At 43.1% G+C, this 22,945-nt stretch overlaps 2 protein-coding genes across 4 annotated transcripts in view; one reads left to right on the top strand and one right to left on the bottom strand.

Annotated features, from left to right (window-relative positions):
- Positions 1–2,377: 2,377 nt before the first annotated feature.
- Positions 2,378–8,294, bottom strand: SOWAHC (sosondowah ankyrin repeat domain family member C). Its single transcript, XM_044428542.1, has one exon. The coding sequence runs from the start codon at positions 8,292–8,294 to the stop codon at positions 6,522–6,524; it is 1,773 nt and encodes a 590-aa protein (XP_044284477.1). The 3' UTR covers positions 2,378–6,521.
- A 556-nt stretch (positions 8,295–8,850) lies between these two features.
- Positions 8,851–22,945, top strand: part of SEPTIN10 (septin 10) — a 58,121-nt gene continuing 44,026 nt past the window's right edge. For 2 of the 3 annotated variants that reach the window (XM_044428717.1, XM_044428716.1), the window contains exons 1-2: positions 8,853–8,992; positions 20,845–20,913. In XM_044428717.1, coding sequence (XP_044284652.1) covers positions 8,963–8,992; positions 20,845–20,913 — 99 coding nt within the window. In that variant the 5' untranslated portion in view covers positions 8,853–8,962. Of the gene's footprint in view, positions 8,993–20,844; positions 20,914–22,945 lie in introns of all 3 variants that reach the window. The other variant, XM_044428718.1, reaches the window with a different exon arrangement.

Here is a 22,945-nt window from a genome sequence, read left to right as displayed (position 1 = left end):
TTGTTTCTGAGTGGACGTGCGTAGGTTTCCAACAAAATATGGTTTAAAGAACAAGTGCCCATACCTTGTTAGTAGCAGTGGATGCCACCTGTTCATCAGATCAGTTTTTTCATATAAATCAAAAAGGACATGCACACATCTGGTACGTAGTGAAATGTTCCGTATTTAAGGACATTGCATAATCCAGATAATTTGCATGAAATAGGAACACAAGATAACACTGGGAAGAGGGAACTTCTCAGTGGTATAGAGTTGAGTAACTTAGGAAACCAGGGAGTTGCTGTCTGCTGGATATGTAGATTTGCCAACCCCTGACAATAATGGAGCAAAATGACTCCATTGGAAAACTCAACAGTGGCCACAGGATTGGAAAAGGTCAGTTTACATTCCCATCCCAAAAAAGGCAATGCCAAAGAATGTTCAAACTACCGCACCGTTGCGCTCATTTCACATGCTAGCAAAGTGATGCTCAAAATCCTACAAGCTAGGCTCCAGCAGAATGTGGACCGAGAACTATCAGAAGTACAGACAGAATTTTGAAGAGGGAGAGGAACTAGAGATCAAATTGCCAACATACGCTGGATCATGGAGAAAGCTAGGGAGTTCCAGAAAAACGTCTACTTCTGCTTCATCGACTATGCCAAAGTCTTGTGTGGATCACAACAAATTGTGGCAAGTTCTTAAAGAGATGGGGGTACCAGACCATCTTATTTGTCTCTTGAGAAACCTATATGCGGGACAAGAAGCAACAGTGAGCACTGGACACGGAACCACTGATTGGTTCAAAATTGAGAAAGGAGTTCAGCAAGGCTCTATACTGTCACCCTGCCTATTTAACTTATATGCAGAGCACATCATGAGAAAGGCAGGTCTAGATGAATCACCAGTTGGAATTAAGATCGCTGGGAGAAATATCAACAACCTCAGATATGCAGATGATACCACTCTAATGGCAGAAAGTGAAGAGGAACTAAAGAGCCTCTTGATGCCAGTGAAGGAGGAGAGTGCAAAAGTTGGCTTAAAACTCAACATTAAGAAAACTAAGATCATGGCATCCATTCCTCTCACTTCCTGGCAAATGTATGAGGAAGAAATGGAGGTAGTGACAGATTTTATTTTCAAGGGCTCCAAGATCACTGCAGACAGGGACTGCAGCCAAGAAATTAAAAGGCGCTTGCTCCTGGGGAGGAAAGCTATGGCAAATCTAGACAGCATACTAAAAAGCAGAGACATCACTCTGCCAACAAAAGTGCATATAGTCAAGGCTATACTTTTCCCAGTTGCAATGTATGGCTGTGAAAGTTGGACCATAAGAAAGGCTGAGCACCAAAGGATTGAGGCCTTTGAATTGTGGTGCTGGAGCAGACTCCTGTGAGTCCCTTGGACTGCAAGGCGATCAAACTGGTCAGTCCTTGAGATCAACCCTGACTGCTCTTTGGAAGGCCAGATCCTGAAGATGAAACTCAAATACTTTGGCCACCTAATGAGAAGGAAGGACTCCCTGGAGGAGAGCCTAATGCTGGGAACAATAGATGGCAAAAGAAGAAGGGGATGGCAGAGGATGAGGTGGCTGGATGGAGTCACTGAAGCAGTTGGTGTGAGCTTAAGTGGACTCCTGGGGATGGTGGAGGACAGGAAGGCCTGGAGGAATGTTGTCCATGGGGTCGCGATGGGTTGGACACGACTTCGCGACTAACAACAACAACAACATAATGTATTTTATCTAGCTAGACTGCTTTTGGTGAAAAATTATTTTTACTGTGATACACTGGTCCATATCTGGATTAAGGATAGCAATCTCTTTCATCCTCTAGATATGAATGACTAATATGAAGTTATATACTGAGGATGTGATTCTATATCAATTTTTAAAATTTTATTAATTAGATGTATATTCCGCCTTTTTCTTTTAAAGAACTCAAAGTGGTTTACATACAACATTCTCTTCCTCCTGCTCTCAGTCTTATCCCTACAACAACCACCCTGTGAGATGATTTGGGCTGAAAGGCTGTGATTGGCCCAAAGTCACCCAGTTGGCTCCACATGGCTGAGGTGGGACTAGAGCCCAGACCCTTAACCACTATACCATACTCGCTCCTTTTGAAGTAATGCAATTATGTTTTGTCTACCATGTGAACTGCTTGGTTATGACAAGAAGGAAAGAAGTAAGATCCAGACAATAATAGACCACCTAAATCATTGGGATTTAAGTCAGATATAACTAATGTAAATCCTACTGATTTCAATGGATCTACTGTAAGCCATGGCTTAACTCTAGAACCAACCTGATGTCTCCTCCTCTCCACTCACACAAACATAGCAGTTTTATTAGTAAATGAGTAGACACCAGAACACTATTGTAAATGTAACTCAACAATAAAAAGATCCATGACACTTTTATTTCATTAAGAGAGATATGTTTTACAGTCATTCTTCACTTCACCCAACAGTTCATTCAGGCACATATCAAAGTTTATTTTTCCCAATACAGCCTTGGACAGACATACCCAATTCAGGTATAAGGTAACAAACATTACAACTTACTCACATGTATGGTCATTTAAAAGTAAACCCCACTGGTTTCAGTGCAACTTGTTCCTAGGGGGCATTAGACTGAAAGTTTCATCTCATTTCATATCTTTGCAGAAAGGGATGGCTTCTAACCTGAACAGAAACATAAGTGCCCCCGATTTGTACCACATCATATTAAGCCACATGCTCTGTACATTATCCACACAGGTGTAAACCAGTTAAATCACAAGTACCAATACAGAATCAGTTTTCCTCAGAAGAGACTTCGGACATGAAAACTTGTAGTTTTTAAAACATTCAGTGACAAGAGAGAATGAGTCAACAGGCAGAATAAATCCTATTATGGAAAGCACCTTATACAGGACATGGCTAAAACAGAACACTGCTAGTGTCCCTCTGTTAGTTGTGCAATGTACTTCTTCAGACTTACTTCAATGGAACATACGACCGAACAAGAACAGATCTTTATTTGCATCCATCACCTCTAAGTGTTTAGTCATATGCATGCACTGTACCTGTGGGGAAAAATGACACCTTGCATGCAACCACCGCTGGTATTAATTTACTGTTTAAGAATCAAATTTGTTACACATATTGATTTTTACTAGGAAACTTCTGGAATTGCACACTGGGAGGCAGTGACACATGTTATCAATCAATTCTTACATCCCCAGTTATGACAGAGCCCTTAGCTAGTGAACAAAGTTGTTAAAATTGCTATAGTAAAAGACCCACAGTTTAAAGAATCTAAAGTTCAAAATATTTTCTTTATGATTATCAAAGAGAAACTAACAACATATGCAAACTTTTAGACTTATATGAACATTTACATAGACGGTACCTATAAAAATACCTTGTGTCAGCTCTACCAGTCCTTTAAATATGGTAGACTGCCAACATTTTAAAAATAGAATGGTGTGGAACATACTCCTCTCAGAGATCACACAGGGAAGTTAAGGTTAGCAATGCTTAGCTTATTTTAAAGAAATTTGTAACGGTATTCTATTTTAGACATTCTGCACTGCAGAATTGCCAATTTCTATAATCTTTGCTACAAGATTAAACATCTAGAACTGTAGTGCAGCAATACTTTCAAACATTTACTTTGCTATAATAAATTACATGTTGGCAAAAAGATGGAGACACCATTGGTCTGCATCCTACTGAATGTGAGCGGGAAAGCTCAGTACGCTCCTTTGTATGGTGCAATGTTTAACACAAGGCAGATATAACTATAACCTTAAAATTGAGGATGCACTTTTTTCAGCTATCGTTTATAGAGAAGCACCAAATACTGTGGCAGATTGAATATCAGGCTGTTCTTATGATTTAGTTTCATCCACCAAAGATTCTAGACAGTATCATTTATGTTTATGTAAGCAGTTTGACTTTATAGTTTTCATCACACTCCTATCACCATGGTTTTGGCAGAAAGCAAGGAAGCTTCAGAATCCATTTTTCCAACTTCTGTTAGTATCATATGCATTGCTTGGATTTAATCAAAGCTGCTGTTACTTTTTGCTTAAGATCAAGAAGTTTCAGACATTACATTGAGTGGATACGCAAGCAGCCACCTTGCCATGGTTCTACCATCATGTCCAAGAAGGAAAATTGCCAATAAATTCAGTATGAGGGTTTGCAAAATTTCCCTTGTAGTTTAAGGAACATCCAGGATAGCATCTGAAGCTTCTTTCAGAACCAACAGTAGTGTTTATATCCATGGTTTTAGAACTACATTATTTAGATCAGTTCCAAAATAATGGATAAACCATTTGAGAAACACACCTTAGCAAGATTTGTTTATTTGGCAGTATTTTAGTTTCACAGTCACAGCAGCATCTGAGGGCCTGCCCCAATATCCTTGTAGTTTGAAGACAAAGTGCTAGTGACAGAAGCCAGGCCATCACATTTTATAAAAATTGCTGACTCTGAAACAGACATTTTGTGATGTTAGTGACATTTCCACTTTTTAAACCATTTCTTTATAATACTATTATTTTCCTCCCATAAAATAAAAAGTATTTTAAGTGTTAAACTATATGGATGCATGTGTGATTTTCTAGACACACATTTATTGGCTCTTTTAGAAAAGGGAATTGTTAAGTGACATACTTGCCAAACAGAACATAAGAAAGTTTCTAAGAAATTCTGTAACAGACTTCAGCAAATAATGCATGTGCTTTTAGATTTCCAAGTGTTGCCTTAGTGTACTGACTTTGCATAAGCCCGCACAGGCACATACATTTAATACTCAGTAACAGGTAATTCCATGTACAACTGTCCTATCTTACCCCACTGAGATCTTCATGCACATACGCGGTAATGTATCCACAGGTGTACCAGGGAGCATGCAAAATTGTCTAAGCTCCTGATCTCTGGCTTGGAGCACGTCTGCTCCGAAGTGCTGAGAGATCTGATTCATAAGAACATAGCACAAGAATTTTTTTCTAGCTCTCTCAAACGTTTTCTTGAGAATGAAACATACCCTGCATCAAGAAAATTTATGGTTAAGCACTAGCACTAATCTTCAGGGGAAATTCAAACAGCAGATGTTATCACCAACTCAGATCCAACATGCAAGTCTGTGCCTTCAGCATCCCTTTCAAAGCCAATGTGCCTCCCATTGGCAAGAATGAAGAAAAACCCCTTCCACACCCCAGATAAGGAGAAAGTCTTGCTACAGGCATGAGACTACTGTTCTTTTGTAATGATTCAGCAAGAAACTATTTCATTAACATCTTTACAAATTAAATATCCAGTTTTAGCTCAGCTAGACAGCTGCTCAGAGCCCTGTCTCACAACAAATTCAAGTTGACTTTCAGCACTTCCCCTTCTAGGGCAGTACATTCGACATGTAAAGCATGTTCAGAAAAGAACACTTAAATGTATTAAATGTAGGCATTTAGAAAAGTGTTAGATGGATTCAACCTTTTACTAATTAATGGCACAACTTTTACTAACTTTAGTAATCACAAATACAGCCTATAATGTTGTTATCCTTTGATATTTTAGGAGAAATATTTATATTTTGTATGGTTCAACACATGCCTCTTAGGGCCAAAACTGGATGTTCAAGGTAAAAATGAAGTTCTCAATGCTATGCTTCACTTAATATGCAAATACAGAGAGATAACACACTTGCAAGGAGACTGCAAATAGTTGCTTAACTCTTTCACTTAACTCTTTCCCTCAGCTCCTTCCTGGACATTTCCCCTCTGCCTGGTTTTTCATTTTCTCCAGCTGCACTCTTAAAACTGCAAAGCTGAGGAAAAATGTGGGAGCAAAGGAAAATTGGGAGGTGCAGGACAGCTTGATGATCCCCAATTGTTCACCTAACCTTTTGTATAAAAGCCACTCATACCTGTTTTCCTTTTAATCTGTAAACATACACATAGGACCACACATTTGGTGAAAATGCCTAATGTGGCTCTTGTAGATACAGTTCTCACTGTGTGATAAACCACTTCCATATCTAAAAAGTTACCTCCTCCTATATAGATTTTCTATGCATCTTTTCAAAATTTCTGCAACATGTTTTCTCCCAATGTTTTCATTTTCTGTGTGCAGCAAATGTAACCATATTAAGGATCGTGTCACCATGCAGACCCCATCACACTGAAGCCCAAAACATGATTTACCACTTCAGTGAGAACTGAGCTGTACACACTCCAGAAATAGCAGCTCCTGGGTAACCAGAAATAAATTTGATCCATTTTAAAATAAAAGAGTATATTAAGTTCACTGAACCTCCCACTCCAAAAATCATTGCATGTATAGTCCTGGAGAATGTTTAATTCAAATCTCAAAAATTCTATTAAGAAAATTTATCCTATTTAGCCCAGTTTCTATTTAGTCATTAAAGGCCTTGCCTCTCCTAAATTATCTTAAAAAACTAAACAAAGCGAAAATAACCATCATCCTGGCAACTGATATATTACCAGAGGCACCACCTACCATGACCTATTCAGGTGTAACCAATAATCTTTATTCTAACCGAACACATTGGATTTAGGTCTGAGTTTGAAAGAGGCTTTCAGGGACTTTTCTTCTTGTCCTTCTTCCTCTGTATCACCCCGGAAAGACGGGGTCGTGTGGATGATTTGTGTCCGGAACCGGATTTTATTGAGCCGGGGTTTTATCCTGCCGCTGCCGGAGATCTTCCTGCTGAGTTCTCTGCCCTTGCCCGGGGCTCCCACGCCCTCGCCTGACTCCCCTTCATCCCCGTGGTGGAGGTGGGAGAGCTTGTAGGTGATGAGGTTGGAGGGGAGGACCTTGGAAAGCCTCCAGCGGCCGCTGCCGTTGGGCGCGGCGCTGTCGGCCTCCACCTGCAGGGCTCCGACCAGGCTGCGCACCTCCTCGGCGGTGCCCTGGCCCAGGTAGTGCGAGGCTTTGCGGCCGCTGTAGTCCCGAATGTCCACGTCGGCGTCGTAGGCGCCCACCAGCAGCTTCACCACCTCCAGGTGGCCGTGCACGGCGGCCAGGTGCAGCGCCGTGTAGCCGCTGCTGGTGCGCGCGTTGATGTTGACGGGCAGGCGGTGCCGGTGCGCGAAGTTGACCAGCAGGGCCAGCAGCTCGTGGCGCCCGTGCTTGGCGGCCCAGTGCAGGCAGGTGAAGCCCGTGATGAAGTCCCGCTTGGACAGCAGCGCCGGCTCGCAGCTCAGCAGCCCCTCCAGGCTCTCCCAGCGCCCGTCCGAGGCGCACAGCATCCACGCGTGCTCCAGCGGGTCCAGCGCCACCGACCCCCCGCCCGCGCTGCCGCTCTCGTCCTCGGCCGAAGAGGAGGCCAGCGAGGCGCTGTCCGAGTCTCCCCCGCCGCCGCCGCCGCGGCTGCCCCCGCTGCCGACGCGCGAGGGCAAGCCGCCGTGCTTCATCTGAGGGGAGCTCCCCAGCACGCGCTCCCGGAAGTTCTTGCGCCCGCACCTCGGGGTGTTGGTGATGGGGACACCGCCCAATGTGGCCGAGGAGGCGGTGCTGGCAGGCGGCGGCGAGCGCTCTCCGGGCTGGCCTTCTCCGCTGTCCCCACGGAGCTTCTCTTCAGCCTCGGCCGCTTCAGCGCCCTCCTGCTCCGTAAACCGCGGAGCGCGGCCTTTCTGCTGCTGCTGCTCCTCCTCCTCCCGACTGCCGCCCTCTCCTCCTTCTCCTCCGGGGCTCTCTTGGCCCGGCTGAGGCACCTGGCAGGCATCCGGCGAGGGCGCCTCATCCTGCGAGGGGGCCGAGTGTCCACGCTCCTGGCCCGGAGGGTCTCCCGCGGGGGTAGAAGCGCCGGGGACGCTCCCCGTCGCCTCCTCTTCCGCCCCCTCGTTCAGCGGCTGGGCAACGACTCCCGTCTCTGGGGCAGCATCCGCGTCTCGGCGGCAGCCGCTCCTGGTGCTGCTGCCATCGCCTCCACCTTGAGACTCCGGCGGGGGACGCGGAGGCTCCACGGCCAGCTCGGCGCTTGCGGACGCGTCCGTAGCAGCGGCGGCTTCTCCTGCCGCCGCCGCCTCCCCCGCGTGGGCTCCGGGGCTACTGCTGCCGGCGCCGCCGCGGTATTTCTTGCGCAACTGCACATACTTGGCCCCAGAGCCAGGCTCCTGGCGCACGGTGGCCACGGCGTTGACCATCTCCTTAAAGCGCTCGCGGGATCGCGCGCGGCGCTGGGGATCGGGCGAGTTGAGGAAGCCGCGGAAATGCTCCAACAGGTCCGCGTTGCGCGCCCGGCCGCCCCGCTCGGCCAAGAAGCGCAGCACCGCCTCCTGGGTCAGCTCCAGCGGCGCAGCCATCGGAGCCAGAGGAGAGCGGGCACCCGTCCTCGCGGCCGCCCGCGTTCAGCGCGGAATCCTCCTGCGCCGGCTCCATCGCATCGCTGCTAGCGTCATCCTGAACCGTCCCCGCCGCTTTAGCACTCGTCGGGCGGCGACATCGCAGGGCTCAAATCACGACTCCGTCGTCTTAACCGCTGCCGCCTTCTTTTTCCCCCCGCCTCGCCTTCATTATACTCCGCCAGGCGCTTGTCTCCTCCTTTCCCACGTGACGAGGGGAGGTGCCTATTAGCAGAGCTTAAACTTGCGGATGGAGAAAGCGGGGTGGCCCCCTCAGTAGACGGGCTTAATTCCTTCCAGTGAACGAACAGCTCTAGCCACACCCCTTTTGCCGTGGTGGGCGGGGCTGCTCGCTGGGGACCACGCCCCCCGCCCGTTTTAATATCCTCCCGCCCGTTGTCACAGGCTCCTCCTTGGCCAGCATCGTTTTCGCCGTCTCCTGGCGAAAGGCGATTGGCTGAGCTGTCGTCCCGCCTCTTTCCTTGCGAAGCCGCTCCCCGCCGCCGGTTGCATTCCAGCTGTTGGGATTGGAGTGGGGAGTCCTGCCGTCGCTCCTGCTCTCCCCCTTCCCTCCCTCCTTCCCTCCGCCTGTCTGCTCTTTGGCGCGCGTTGCCCCCTCCCCTCATGTCATGGCTTCCTCGGATGTGGCCCGGCAGATGGTAAGTCCCGCGCCAGCTGGGGAGGTGGGTGGCCGGTGGGGCCGTGAAGACCACCGAGGGCCACGGCCCGCCTGCATACTTCCTTTGGGAGTGAATTCTAACCTCTCGGGCTTCCTCGCGCGGAAGGAGGCGCGGGTTTGGTAAACTGCCCTCCAGGAGCGAGCGAGGCGCGCCTCGGTCCATTGATTTCCCTGAGGGGAGGGTTTGGGTTAGGGCTGTAAACTGACCTGAGAGCAGGGCTATGCTGGGAGTGATTTTCCTTTCCAAAGCCGCCTTTGTGGCTTCTCTTTCTTGGGCTGTCCTTTCATAGCGCCCGTCAGATCCCCGCTCTATAATTCTGTTCCTGTCCCCGTCATTGTCAGAAAAGTTTTTTCCAGGATTCCCAGCTTTCTGAAGGGAAAACAGCTCTTTTCCTTAATATGGGAACCCCCAAGGTCTTGTCATGATCTCACACAGACCAAAGCTGTTCAGGAAGCATCCTCATTCTGTGCATAAGAGGTTCTGCTGACCTGAGTAAAGACTTCACTTTCAAGTAAATGCGCCTAGGATTATGCTAAGAGATTGCTATAGAATGACACATAGTAAGCTCATATAAGCAATCCTGAAGGACATCAACCCTGACTGCTCTTTTGAAGGACAGATACTAAAGCTGAAGCTCAAATACTTTGGCCACATAATGAGAAGGAAGTATTCATTGGAAAAGAGCCTGATGTTGGGAAAGATTGAAGGCAAAAGGAGAAGGAGATGGCAGAGGATCAGATGGTTGGATGGTGTCACTGATGAAATGGACATGAATTTGGGTGAACTCCAGGAAACTGGAGGACAGGAGGGCTAGGCATACTATGATCCATGGGGTCCGTGAAGAGTTGGGCACAGTTGTGTGACTGAACAACAACAATAAGCAGATACCCTTATGTGGTATGCATATTTTTATTGTCCATGTTCATATACTGCTTGTTTGCCATTGGATGCACACTACAAATCTTTGCTACCTCATCATCTTTTTTCTGAAACACTTCTGGCATATTAAAGAGTACTAGATTTATTGTGGCATCACCTTGCTTGTTCTGGAGCCCAGCATGCTTCAATAGATGCACATTCTTGCCACTCTTTGGCTTCTCTGAGACCTTTTTAGCATTTCTCCTGCATTGCTGCCATAGATCCTTAGCTTCCCACTCATAATTAGCTCTTCCTGATATACTTGTTCTAGGATTAATGCCTGTTGCTTCCTGAGATAACACATCAGCTCTTTTCTTCTAGCCTCTCTATATGACTTCTTGTATCTACTGGGCTTTTTTGGTGGGTGTGTGTGGAGCAATACCAACCACATTGATATGAATAAAGGAATTACAGCACACCCCTGTGCAAACTTGCATGGTAGTAAGCCCCATTGAACATAGTGGAATAAACTAAAGATGCATAAGATGATGTTGTAAATGCTTTATTCAGGTCTAGTACCTCACAGTATGAAAATGTTAATTACCACTTCTTGATAAGGATGTCACACTCAGGAACCTAAAGAAGTTATGGGTTTCTGAGAAAAGATTTATAGTCTCCGTGTTTAGATGGTCTTCCTTCAGTTATGGATTTTCTTTGAATTAGCCGTTTAATTTTGTAAGTACTGATTTGAAAAAAAAGTTTAGTGCTCAGCTAATCTGTGCCATATACATGGAAAACTCAGGTTGTTTCTGCATGGTTTTATTCTCAAAACTTTGAGACTGTGTATCATTTCATAAGTTTCATTGAACTTCGTTGAATTTTCTTTTAAGTATGCACAGGAACAGACAGAAATTCTTTGTATGCCTACTTGAGAACAAAGTAGATGGAAACCATTTTTAAAAGATGGTTTTCTATTTGTTAAAAAACCTCAGTTATAATACCTTTAGTGATGTGGGGTGGATTTTTTTTTTTTGTTGCTATATTTCTCCATGGAAAAATTTCCATGCATACTGTATATGTCTGTTTTTTTATCCACAGTCATCTAGACCACTGTGCTACTATCAGTCATGTTAGATGGGCTAATATGGGATATGAACTAGTATAATTTTTTCTCTAAGTCAAACATCAGCAACCCTAATGCTCAGTTGCCTGTAGGGGATTTGAAAAATAAGCCCCTTTCTGGCTCCCAGCTGGACTGGGACCAAACTTACACATGGTGTATTTGCTCTCTGTTGCTAACTTCAATACCAAACTAAAGGGAAACTAAGACAGTGATTACTATTTGTTTCACTTAAGAGCATGAGAAGTGCTGTGTTGGATCAGACTTATGAGGGTCCGGAATTCTGTTCACACAGTGGCCAGCCAGTTGCCTGTAGGATCTCACAAACAGGACTTGAGTGCAATAGGTTCTGCCTAAGTTCCCAAGCCTGTGTCCATACAGCCACTTCCATCCTTTAATGGAGTAGAATGTTCAACTATGTGTTCTGAATCAGATCTTTCACAACTTGAATTGAAACCAATTGAGTGCGTGGCTGGATTCAGACAACATGACAAGCATGGTGGGTTTTTACCTTTCTGGTCTGTTGTGTTGTCTCAACCCAGCCACTGGTATTTCAGTCATGGTTTTTCTCCATGGTAAGTTTGGCCTTTAGAAACCATGATAAGAAACAATGATTTGTTGATGGTTGTGTTGTCTGAACTTAGGATCATGGTTTCTATAGTCCTGGTATGCAGCTACCACAGAGTCTTCTGGAAAGAGTGGCAACTTCAAGTACCACTCTAGCCATCCAGCTTCTATATGTGGACCGATGATAAACAGCCAGGTGACACAGGCAAGGAATGATGCAACTTGAGGTTGAATTTCAGGTACATTGACTGATGGATACATACCAACAGTGGGAGCAAGAAAAGCATGATCAAGTAGAAAACACTTGACTGTTTGTTGGGTAGATCATGGTAAAGTGTGAACCATGGTAATTATGCAGGGTTGCTTCTCGTGTTGTGTGAATGCAGCCAGTGAGTGAAGCTGCAGGTGCTACGGTTACCTCAGCAAAAGAAAATTATACTGTTGATATAAGACATACTGGCTCTTTTTGTGTATATATCCTAACAGTGTATTCTCTGAGATGTAGTCATTTTTGTTAAATGTAAGCAAACATCATGATGTATATACTATTGTCTTTACACTTTTACAAATATTTCAACTCAGTTATTTTCATATAAAGCTTTGAATGTGTTTTAATGTGACATTTAAACTATATTGTTTGGCTAATGTAATTTTCTCTTGTTTCAGTTCCACTATTTTGTAGCTATTGGGAAAACTTTTGATAGATTTATACTGTACATAAAATTGACTCTGATGGCATTTTTAGTTCTGTTTACTCAATGTGAAATGCTTTCAGTGCCAATTAAAGGAAAATGTGTGTGGGGGAGTAAAAATGAGTCTTTCACATGCTAAATCAGATAACATTATTTAGAGCATTGGGAAATTTTCCAGTTCTGCTTTTCCTGGGAAACCCAGTATCACTGAATACTGCTCAAAAACACATAGTTAATAGGAAATCTTAACTGAATGCAAAATATGTTAAAGTCTGCATTTCTCTTAAGGCCAAATTATAACCACCTTTCAAACATTGTTATGTAAAAGGGGGAGTAGTAGAAGAGGATTGCTATAAAATGACGAAGTTGTGTGCCTAAGTACTCGGGTGTGCAGCAAATTTGGATGTATCCTAAACACTGCCGAATAAGACTGATTTTAGAAAAATTCAGGAGATGTCCAAACTGTCCAAACTGAAGCGGGAGGTGCTCTGAAGCAGAATGAATGAAATCTCAAGCCTCTTGAAACTTGGTTGGTGATTTGGAAATTAGGAAGGTCACAGATAGACAGTGTATTTCTAAACAAAGATACGTTTCCCTGCAAACTCTTCAAGTGAGGAAAACACCATGGTGGGAAGTATAAGGTCTGGGGCATTGGCAGCAGGCATGGACAGGCAGAATGTTGGGACCAGGGCACTTGTGCCAAGTAGGGTTTGGTGACAAGAACAGGTTGATGCCAGGGGGAAATGCACAGTCCAATATTGAACAGAAAGTTAGCACAGTTCACAAAACTGATCCAGAAGTCAGGCACCGAGTGGGAGGGTCAGTTGTGTTTGAGAGTAGGCAAGGCTGGGGGAAAACGGTCCTTTGCTGGGGCAGCTGGAAGCAGGAATAACAGGAGCAGGAGCAAGCAGGAACAAACTGGAGTAAGGCATGATGATGCAGAGGGCCAGACCACAAGAGCATCATAGTGATAACTTGTGTTGCTGTAGCAAGGAGCAGCAGTGCAAAGAGACCTTTTATGTTAGTTCCCACAGCCTTCAGCTGCACCACATAATTGCCCCTCAGCTGGTCCAGATTCTGCAGACACTTTCATGGTTAGCCAGGCCCTGGGCCTGACAGAGAGAGAGAATTGGTGTGTTTTTGTTATTGTAAGCTTCCAGCTTTACCACAGCTCTCCTTTCTTCCAGTTGTAATGGTTTTGGGGAGGATGTCGATGCAATGCATCAGAGGCTGCCTCTGTGTTGTCACTGTAATTTGTGACTCAGTGTCTGTGGTGGCCATAGCAAAGCTCAGGGCATCCAAAAAATTGTTTGAGAACCAACCCAAGCTTGAAACGCCTGCATCCACTGCTGCCTGTACGCTGGGTGACTGATGCTGACACCAACTTCCCAAGCAGGTTTGTGGAGTTGAGTCCCCACAACCTGAGTCAAGTTTTCCCAGCATTTTCTTCATGGCTATCTGCACAGGAGGGCAGGGCACAACCTTCTTGCTGAAGGTGGGGTCTGGCAGTTGCTTCAGTGTACAGTAGGGGCCTATGCAGAAGCTTGAGGCAATCAGGGAGGAGAAGAACTGATCTTGCCATCTCTGCTGCTTTTGCTCCTACTGCTCAGTTTAAAGCCCAGCACTGAGCTCAACTTCTCATCCTGAATTAAAGAGCAAGGCAGACAAACACCTCTTCTCTGCCTCAAGAAAAAAGAGGGAGTGAATACTCTGGAAAGTTTACGAGCAAGTAAGGTTTTATGGTTGCATAAAATACTGTTCCAACACCATGTTGTATCCCATGTTAATCTAAATTAACTCCCATTGATTTCAACTGGTCTACTCTAAGTAGGACTGATACTTATTGTTTACTTGACTTGTGGTTATAGCACTGAATACAAGCCAACTTTGTGTAAAACAGTTGCGCAGCAAATTTCCCACAAAAAATGCTTTTTGAAAAACTCAGAATTGTCAAGATGCAAAAACAGTTACACTCATCTGCCTGCAAATCATCCCTTCAAAATTGATTGCTCTGGTTGTAATAGTGATGCAGGTCTTCAAAGATCAGAAAAGTTAAAAATGTCTGGTTTCCAGTGATGCTGAATGGTAGAGATGAAGCTTTGGATTTTGCCCTGAGTCATATAGGGTGGCCTTCAACTGAATTAAGCTGTTTTCTTGATCAGGATCTGAATCAAATCAGGAATCATAGAATCACAGAATAGTAGAGTTGGAAGTATCTCATTGGAGCTACTGAGCCCTTATGTTCTACAGTGTGTTTGGTTATTGCAGGAGAGAATTACAGCACAATCCTATACATGTCTGTGTAGGACATGTAATAGTATAAAATGGTGTTCGTCTCAGGTCTATCCTGAAATTTGTAACATTATATGTGATGATTTAATTCCAAATCCAAAATTATCCTTGCTTTGAATTTTTGGTGAGGGTCTTAGTGAGGGACTTGCTTCCTTAGAACATTTATTATTGGCAACATGGTTGGAGATTGTGGATAAGCTAAAAATATAATTCATTTACACTTGCTCAGTGGTATGAAGGGCATGAAATTTAGCCTTGATGAACATATTTAATATGTTCAGTGTCTGAGGGACAAACAATTGGATTCATTTATTGAAGTGTGTTCTTACTTAAATAAACAATAAATTATTTTGTATAGTATTTCTCAAGTTTACACAGATCTTTTTTTGAAGAACTATGTAAATACTATGTGATTGTTGTATGAAGAGTTGTCTCCTTAATGACAATATTCAGGTTTGGTTGTAATGTGTGTCTTGAATTTCCTGGATTTTTTTGGCATTTTTGTTTTCATTTTGCTTAATTTATTAGTATTATTTCTCTGAAAAATACAATAAAATATCATTAAATAGTTTTCTTTTAATGGTTTAATGCACAGATATAAGTATATTAGGATTGCAGTCTTAAGCACGTGTATATCTCTTCCGTAAAAATCATCAATTGGATTTAAACACACTTAACCTTGTCAACATCAGCTCAATAAGGCTTACTAGTCACTGTGCCAAAAACTTAAATATACTTACTTTGTATAGATCATGCCCATAACTTTTCCTGGATTATGCCAAGCCTCTGAAATCAGGCTGGATAGAAGATAGAATATCAGTTCACTTTTAATGCTACATAAGCCAAATGGAGATTATCAAATATAAACATATCAACTTAAATTGAACAGTACTGACCCAATTCAGGCATAACTATAGATGATATTCCAGACACAGGTGAGCTCAGGTTTAGGCTTCATGTGCTTTCTGTCTTACAGGTTGCAACAAACCGCACTTTGCTATTGCATGCAAATTTGTTGTATTTGGACAAAATAGCAAACTGTGACTCCTTGTAAGCCGCAGTGCAAAGCTTCCTTATATCTTCTCCTCCTTTGCAAAGAAGTGAGAGGGGGCTGAGGGACATGAAAGCTTCTATGTGCTTTGCTTGCTTGCAGCAGCACGTGATGTCTTATTGTTGGATCTGAAGGCTACAGCTTCACTGTAACTGAAATACATTTAAGTTTGACCAGGGTATGAAATAGGCAATTCTTGTTCTAATTAATTTCTCATGATAATTTCTCATCTTGTGAAGTAATGGGCAATATTACTGTATATGAAGTTAAATGAAATGTTCATTTAGTTCAGTAGGAACTGCATCATAGTCTTCAATTCACTATACATTATACCCGATGGGCACTCAGGTACTTTAGATTTTTATTCCCATCAGCCCTGGAAAGCATTGCCAATGGTCAGCAGGGATTCTGGGAGCTGTAATCAAACACATCTGGTGGGCACCAGATTAGGGAAGGCTGAGAAGTATCTGTGGAGGTTGGGGGAGAGAGACTAAGTATAACTGTGTGTGTTGCAGTGCCTTGCAGAAATACTATCCCTTTTTAATATTTTTGTATTACAACCTGGAATTGATTTATTTAATTGGCACTGTTACCACTTGAGGTATTCAAATATTCAACACTTTGAAGGTGTAAAATATTTTTTATTCTGACACAAAAGTTAAGTAAACAAAATCTGTCACTTCTTGATCACACAAGTATTCACTGCTTCTTTTGTGACATCCCTGAATAGGCTCAGGTGCAACCCACTGACTCTGGAAGTCAAATGTAGTATTGTAAGCAGTTGATTGGGCTCTGCCAGGGAGCTTTTTCAGTGCTGCATAATCTCAGACAAAAAATGAACATTTTGGCTGCAGAAAATTAAGAGTGGTGCAGACAGTACTAATTGCCCTGAGAACATCATCCCCCATGTTGAAACATGGTGGTAGCAGCATCATGTAATGGGGATGCTTTTCCTTGGCAGGAACTAGAAAACTGGTCAGGATTCAGGACAAGATGAGTGAAGCCAAATACAGAGCAATTCTAGAGGAAAACCTGTTTCAGTGTACAAGGAACTTGGGACTGGGGAAAAGTTCATCTTGCAGGACAATACATCGAAACATACAGCCAAAGTAATACTGGAGTAATTTAAAAACAAGAGCCTATATGCCCTGTCAAAGCCCAGACCTCAGTCTGATTGAGGATCTGTGGGAAGACTTGGAAGTTGTAGTTTGCCAGTGGCCCCATCCCAGCTGACAGAGCTGGAGCAGTTTTGCTGGGAAGAAAGGGCAGCAGAGGCCCTTCTCCGGGAACCTTATGTGAATGATATTAGGAGGGTGAGTACCCGGAGGAGGGCTTTCTTTAATTTAATTGCGGTGGTGCCCCACCTATGGAATGCGCTCCCCAGAGAGGCCCGCCTGGCACCGTCGCTATTTGTTTTTCAGCGCCAGGCTAAGACCTTTTTATTTAAAACTTATTTTAATTGTTAATTTATTGTATTTATAGAACTTTAAATTTTTTAAGCCAAGATGTCACCGGGGTTTTAAATTTAATTGTATAATTGTTATATTTATATGTTTTATTTATGTTGTGAGCCGCCCCGAGTCTTTGTTGTGATAGGGGCAGCATAGAAGTGTTTTAAATAAATAAATAAATAAATAATGGGCAAACGTTGCAGGATCCAGATGCACAAAGCTGACAGACTCAGGAGGCTCACAGCTGGAATTGCTGCCAAAGCCACTTCTGTCACGCATTGACTCAGCGAGGTGAATGCTTATGCAAGCAAGCAGTGCCACTTGTTTTTTTGTTAACCTTTGTCCCACAGTAAAAAAAATATTTAGTACTTTTGCAGTGTTGAGTATCTTGTGTACTTCGACTGGTAACGATGCCAATTAAATCTATTTCAGTTCAAGGTTGTAACACAACAAAATGTGGAAAAGTCAAAGGGGGTGAATGCTTCTACAAAATGCTGTATATATCTATTATGTGACAGAAATCTGTGAAGGGTGTTTTTCCTAAAATCTGTGCTGGCTTTATATTGGGATATAAAAACCAAGCTGGTATTATTTAGTAGATTATAAAAACAAAGAAGGCATTTTTATATCTGGTATTCTGGCAATATTTGGAATTCATGTATTGAGTTGTTTTTTGCATAGATTTGAATCTGATTCAGTTGTACTGGCTTTGTGTAGCTGCTCCACCCATAAGATGACTAACTGGTGCCAGTTTGAAAGGACAGCCTTGAATAAATAAAACAATGCCAGAACTTTTAGTATTTTACCCTCCCATGTTTGGTTTCAACTGTTTGTTTAGCAATGTAGTATGAGGAATGTCATGTTTGATTGTACTTTGAATGTATGCAGTGTTAAGGTATAACATACCTCACTGTGAGTTCGTTTTTGTCTATTAGAAAAGATACATGATAGAAGGGTTATCTTTGTTGCCCGTGGCAAATGATTTGAGGAGTTTTTTGTAGATTCTATGAGTGTTTGAAATAGAATGTGCTGCATACAGATGTCTGTGTTTGACTGTTACGTATGCTTTCTATTATGCTTAGAAGATGTTAATAGAATTACTGATATAATTCATAATACCAAAGGCAGAAAAATATTACATATGATTTGTAGCAAGGATATTTTGATGTTCGGTCTTGTAAAGTCTTCAATGATTTCAGTATCTCTTGCTGACACTTGAGTCACTTGAGTTTCCTGATTAAAACTTGCATCTGCAAGTATCCTCTTTGGCAGAAATTCAAGGACACTGGGAACTAAACCGCTGGGAGATTTTGATATGAGTGTTACAGCATTGTTTTGACTTGAAGAATGGTTACATCAAGGCAGTTAGCCATATCATGGCATCCTGTTGTTGCAAAAATGTTGACTTCAGTTCCAAGTGAGCAGAATGTAGTACCCTTATTGAACTTTGTTTCTGCTAAGAGTTAAGTGGCGGCGGCAGGTCCTTCTCCTTCTCCTTCTCCTCCTCCTTCTCCTTCTCCATTTTAGTTTTTAAATGGGTAAGAACAGAGGAAATTTTCTCAGAGCTAGCTGTACTTTTCTAGAAAAGGCACGCAAAATACTTGCCTTAACTACATTTGCTTTAATATGCAGAAGGTTCTAATGTCAGGAATTCAAGTTTGGCTATACTTGTTCTGGAGAATAAGTTCTGGAGAGCAAAGTGGGTTTGTTGCTGAAAGTGTTGTTGGTGCTACCCTTCTTCACTGGCAGCATGAGGCAACTTTGCTACCTTTGACTTTTCTAATCCCCTCAGCTCACTCTTAATAATGCAATCCTCCATCTTATTCTTAATGCTTATGGCAGGGGTGAGCAATATACTGCACTTGGTTTAATTCTAAGACCCCTCTTCAAACAGTCAGTTCAGATCTCTGGCAAGAGTGATCTGCCCCACAACAAGTAGCCTACTGGATGGAGGCTGGGTGGGTGGGGGAGAGAGAGGCAAAAGGAGGCGGCAACAAGAGAGAAGGGCTTAACCCTACCCTGGCCCTACCCAATTTTGGATTAAGCCTCCCCACCCCTGCCCCAATTAACCCAGAAGCAATGTAGCTCTTGCCTCAGGGGCGGGGAAGATGCTGCACCTGTGCCCTACGGAAGGATTTTTTCCTGTAAGGGCATTCCTCTTTTTCTATTTAAAAGTTTGTTATCTTGTTTAAATAGCTTCTGTCTCCCTCAGCTGTTTGCTGTACAAAGGCTTAGAAACATCACTCTGAAGTGGGCTGTGTGGGAAAGTCCAACACAGCCATTTCTGTCATCATGGTGGTTGCAAAAAGTGGAGTCATGAAGGTTTCTCTCCAGTACGCATTGGGACTTCTCCATGCAATCCTGTGCAAGGGAGAGGTTCGTAGGAGGGAAACAGCTCAGACCGCCGCTACATATGAGATATGAAATGGGCCTCATCTATAATCCTATACACACCTACTGAAGGATAAATCTTGCTGAACACAGTGGGTCTTACTCTTAAGTAGATATGTAAAGGATTGTATTATGAACCTAGTAAGATAACCTCTTGGAACTAGATTTGTATAGGACTGAAGCGTTAAGTGGGTTTTTGAAAAGGAAGAAAATGCTGTCTTTTAGAGTGGTCAGGTACAGAGGTTTAAGTAAAGAAGCCAGTACTGTATGACTACAACTGCTGTAGTGTCATCTTCCAGATAAAAAAACCAGAGTTTGACTCTTGAAATTGGCTCTTGCTGAAGGTAAAATGTCAGTTTATCTTACTTGAACGTTGGTTGTTAGCTCTTGAGATATCATAAGTGGTGCAAACTGTTTTTCATAGATACATTTCAAGACTGAAGTTAATATATCACAAAAGTAAGTCTATGCAGCCTGCTAAGTAATTTTTACAACTATCGTAGAGGTTCTGTGAGCTAGAAATGTAAAGTTTCTCCTAAGTCTGTGAGATGGAATGCTGTAGAAAGTAGCGCTGTAGAATGTACTACTTTAGCTGTCAGTCACGAGTGCTCCTTTTTTGGGCTAGAAACTGTTGTTACAAGAACTTGCAATGCAAACTTAAACATGTGTATTCAGAAATAAGTCTGAATGTGTTTGTGGGACTCATTCCCTGCTCAGTGTGAGTGGAATTGTACCTTTCCTCCCATTTTTTTTTAAATGAACTGTACTTAAGTGCATTTCCAGGGCTACTTAATAAGATTAATTGATCTGAAGCACCTTTTAAGCATTTATAACTTCAGATGACAAGCACTAATCTTAATAAGCATTCTCCTCTCTGTGTCTCTCTGCCTGCATATATAGAAGAGGCTGGGTTGGCTCAACACAACCAACACTCAGACTTGAGTATGGGTTGTATTGGAATGTAGGCTGTCACTGAAATATGGATGGTTGTGTTGTGTGCACCAACAAACTATATGTTGTTAACCACAAACTAATCCATAAACAGAACCATGGATTGCTGTGGGTTGTTCATGGTTAATAAAACATGGCTTTTAGCACAGCTGGGTTGATACAACATAGCTTACCCACAGTTCAACTGCAACCCATACTCAGCCTTGAATGTTGATTGTTGCATTGTGTGAACCAAGTTACTCTGTGTGTCTTGTGCTATAATATTTGTTTATCATTTTAAAACAAAAAAGCTTCATAAATTTTGTTTTTCCCCGTAAGCAAATTTAATTGATTGAATAATTTGCTAATAATCATATGATGAATCAATTGAAATATTCTTTAATCAGGTTGCAGCCCTAGTTCTTTCTTATTCCATTGTTTTGATATTTACTTTCCATTTTTAATGCTTTTTTCCTCAGCGCTATCAACCTGATATCAGAATGAGAGCACCATCTAATCCACCAGTAGATAATCAAGATGCAAGAAGAGTGAGTAAAGAATTAAATGGCTTTACATGGCATTGTCTTTCTATTGCCCTTCTGGAACAGAAGCAACAAAGTATCCTGTGACATCTTAAAGATTCACAAGTTTATTATGGCATAACTTATAGAAGATTATAGAAGATTCTTCTATAGAAGAAGAATCTATAGAAGAGTCTATAGAAGATTATATCATAATGCCATTTTAAGGTGCCACAAAATTCTGTGTTGGTTTTGCCACGACAGACAAATATGCTACCATCTGGAAGTTGTTACCATTACGGATAATATATGATAACTGTATTACAGAAACTTGGTCAGACCATGCTTTATGTGAATTATAGTAATTTTGCCTGGAAGGTAAACTAAACTGCCCAAAATGCAGAGTCAACTAAGATATATGCCTGGAGGCATCACACAGCATTTCCTGGCATTTCTACAGCACTACTTTCTACAGAATCCAAAAAATGTATGCATTTGGAATACATTAATGCATGGTTAGAGGCATTTTTAAAAGTAAGTCACTCCACTGCTTTTTCCAAGAGGTGTAAGCTATCAAAAGTGCCTTTGCCTTGCACCCAAACTTCCTCAGATAGGATGCCATAAAGTAGATGGTTAATAGCTTTCTGCATATATCCAGCCTCACATATTTTTAAGAAAGGATAAAAAGTATTCAGGCTCTGCTTTAATTTAGAAGGAGCCAATCACTCTTGTTCTAAACATGTTACCTAGAAGTAAGTTGTATTCATCGTAATGGAAACAATTTCATTTTAGTACACTAAACATTGAGTGCAAGATGGAAAGGTCCATAGAATGGAAAAGTATTGACATCATTTCAGCCTCAAAATTAGATATGGATATTTTTTAAATCAAATTCAGCCTTAATTTCCAAGGTGGACTCAGGAAATGTGCTAGTCTCCATTGAAAACTTCACTTCAGTTGAAGTCAAGTTGATTCAGAAATGGCTTACTGTGCAATTTTCCTGCATGGAAATAATCATTACATGGGGGGAAAGGTTCACATGAGTTCTCTGTGATATGCAATGTATTTTTGTGTATGCCATGGATATATACTAATAAAAATAGTGAGGTTTGTGCTCGAGAGCGACATCTCCCTCTGTAAGGGTGCAGACCTGATTGTGTGGGTCCGCCCCCGGAGCCGGATGGATCCGGAAGGATTCCTGAAGGCTCTGGGAGTTTCCGGCTGACAAGACGGGTGCTCCTGTCGAGGCTCTGGTTGAACTGTGGAATGGGGAGATGACCAGGGCTGTAGACACGATCGCTCCTAAGCGTCCTCTCCCACCGGGCAGAGCCCGCTCTTCCCCTTGGTACACTCCAGAATTGAGGGCAATGAAGCAGGTTGGGAGACGGCTAGAGCGTAGGTGGAGGAAATCACGTGATGAATCTGATCGAACACACTTAAGAGCCCACTATCGGGCCTATGCTGTGGCGGTGAGGGCGGCGAAAGAGAGACACTTCTCCGCTTCCATTGCCTCCTCACAATGCCGTCCGGCGGAGCTCTTTCGAGTGGTGCAAGGCCTGGTTCACCCAGGGCCAAAGGAAGAGCTGATTCCACCCTCAAAGGCCCGCTGTGACGACTTTGCCGAGCATTTTAGGGAGAAAATCGCTCAGATTCGTCACGAGCTGGATTCCACTATTGATTCAGAGGTTTTAAGGGAGACACCAACGCTGCCGTCTGGTCCAGAATTATTGGATGAATTTCAGTTATTGCGGCCCGATGATGTGGACAAGGTGCTTGGACGAGTACGTCCTACCACTTGCCTTTTGGACCCTTGCCCGTCTTGGTTAATAAAGGATTCCAAGCACGGGATTGGAACCTGGATCTTGGAAGTGGTTAACGCTTCTCTGAGGGAGGGTCGGGTGCCTGCCCCTTTAAAGGAGGCGGTAGTCCGACCGGTCCTGAAGAAGGCGTCACTGGATCCAGGGATGGCCGCTAACTATAGACCAGTGGCCAACATCCCGTTTCTGGGCAAGGTGTTAGAGCGAGTGGTGGCGGGACAACTCCAAGCACTCTTGGATGA

The sequence above is a fragment of the Varanus komodoensis genome, unplaced genomic scaffold, assembly GCF_004798865.1.
Source record: "Varanus komodoensis strain SLA01 unplaced genomic scaffold, ASM479886v1 scaffold2, whole genome shotgun sequence".
NCBI lineage: Eukaryota > Metazoa > Chordata > Lepidosauria > Squamata > Varanidae > Varanus > Varanus komodoensis.
Note: the sequence above shows the minus strand (reverse complement) of the source record. Positions and strands in the feature narration are given on the sequence as shown.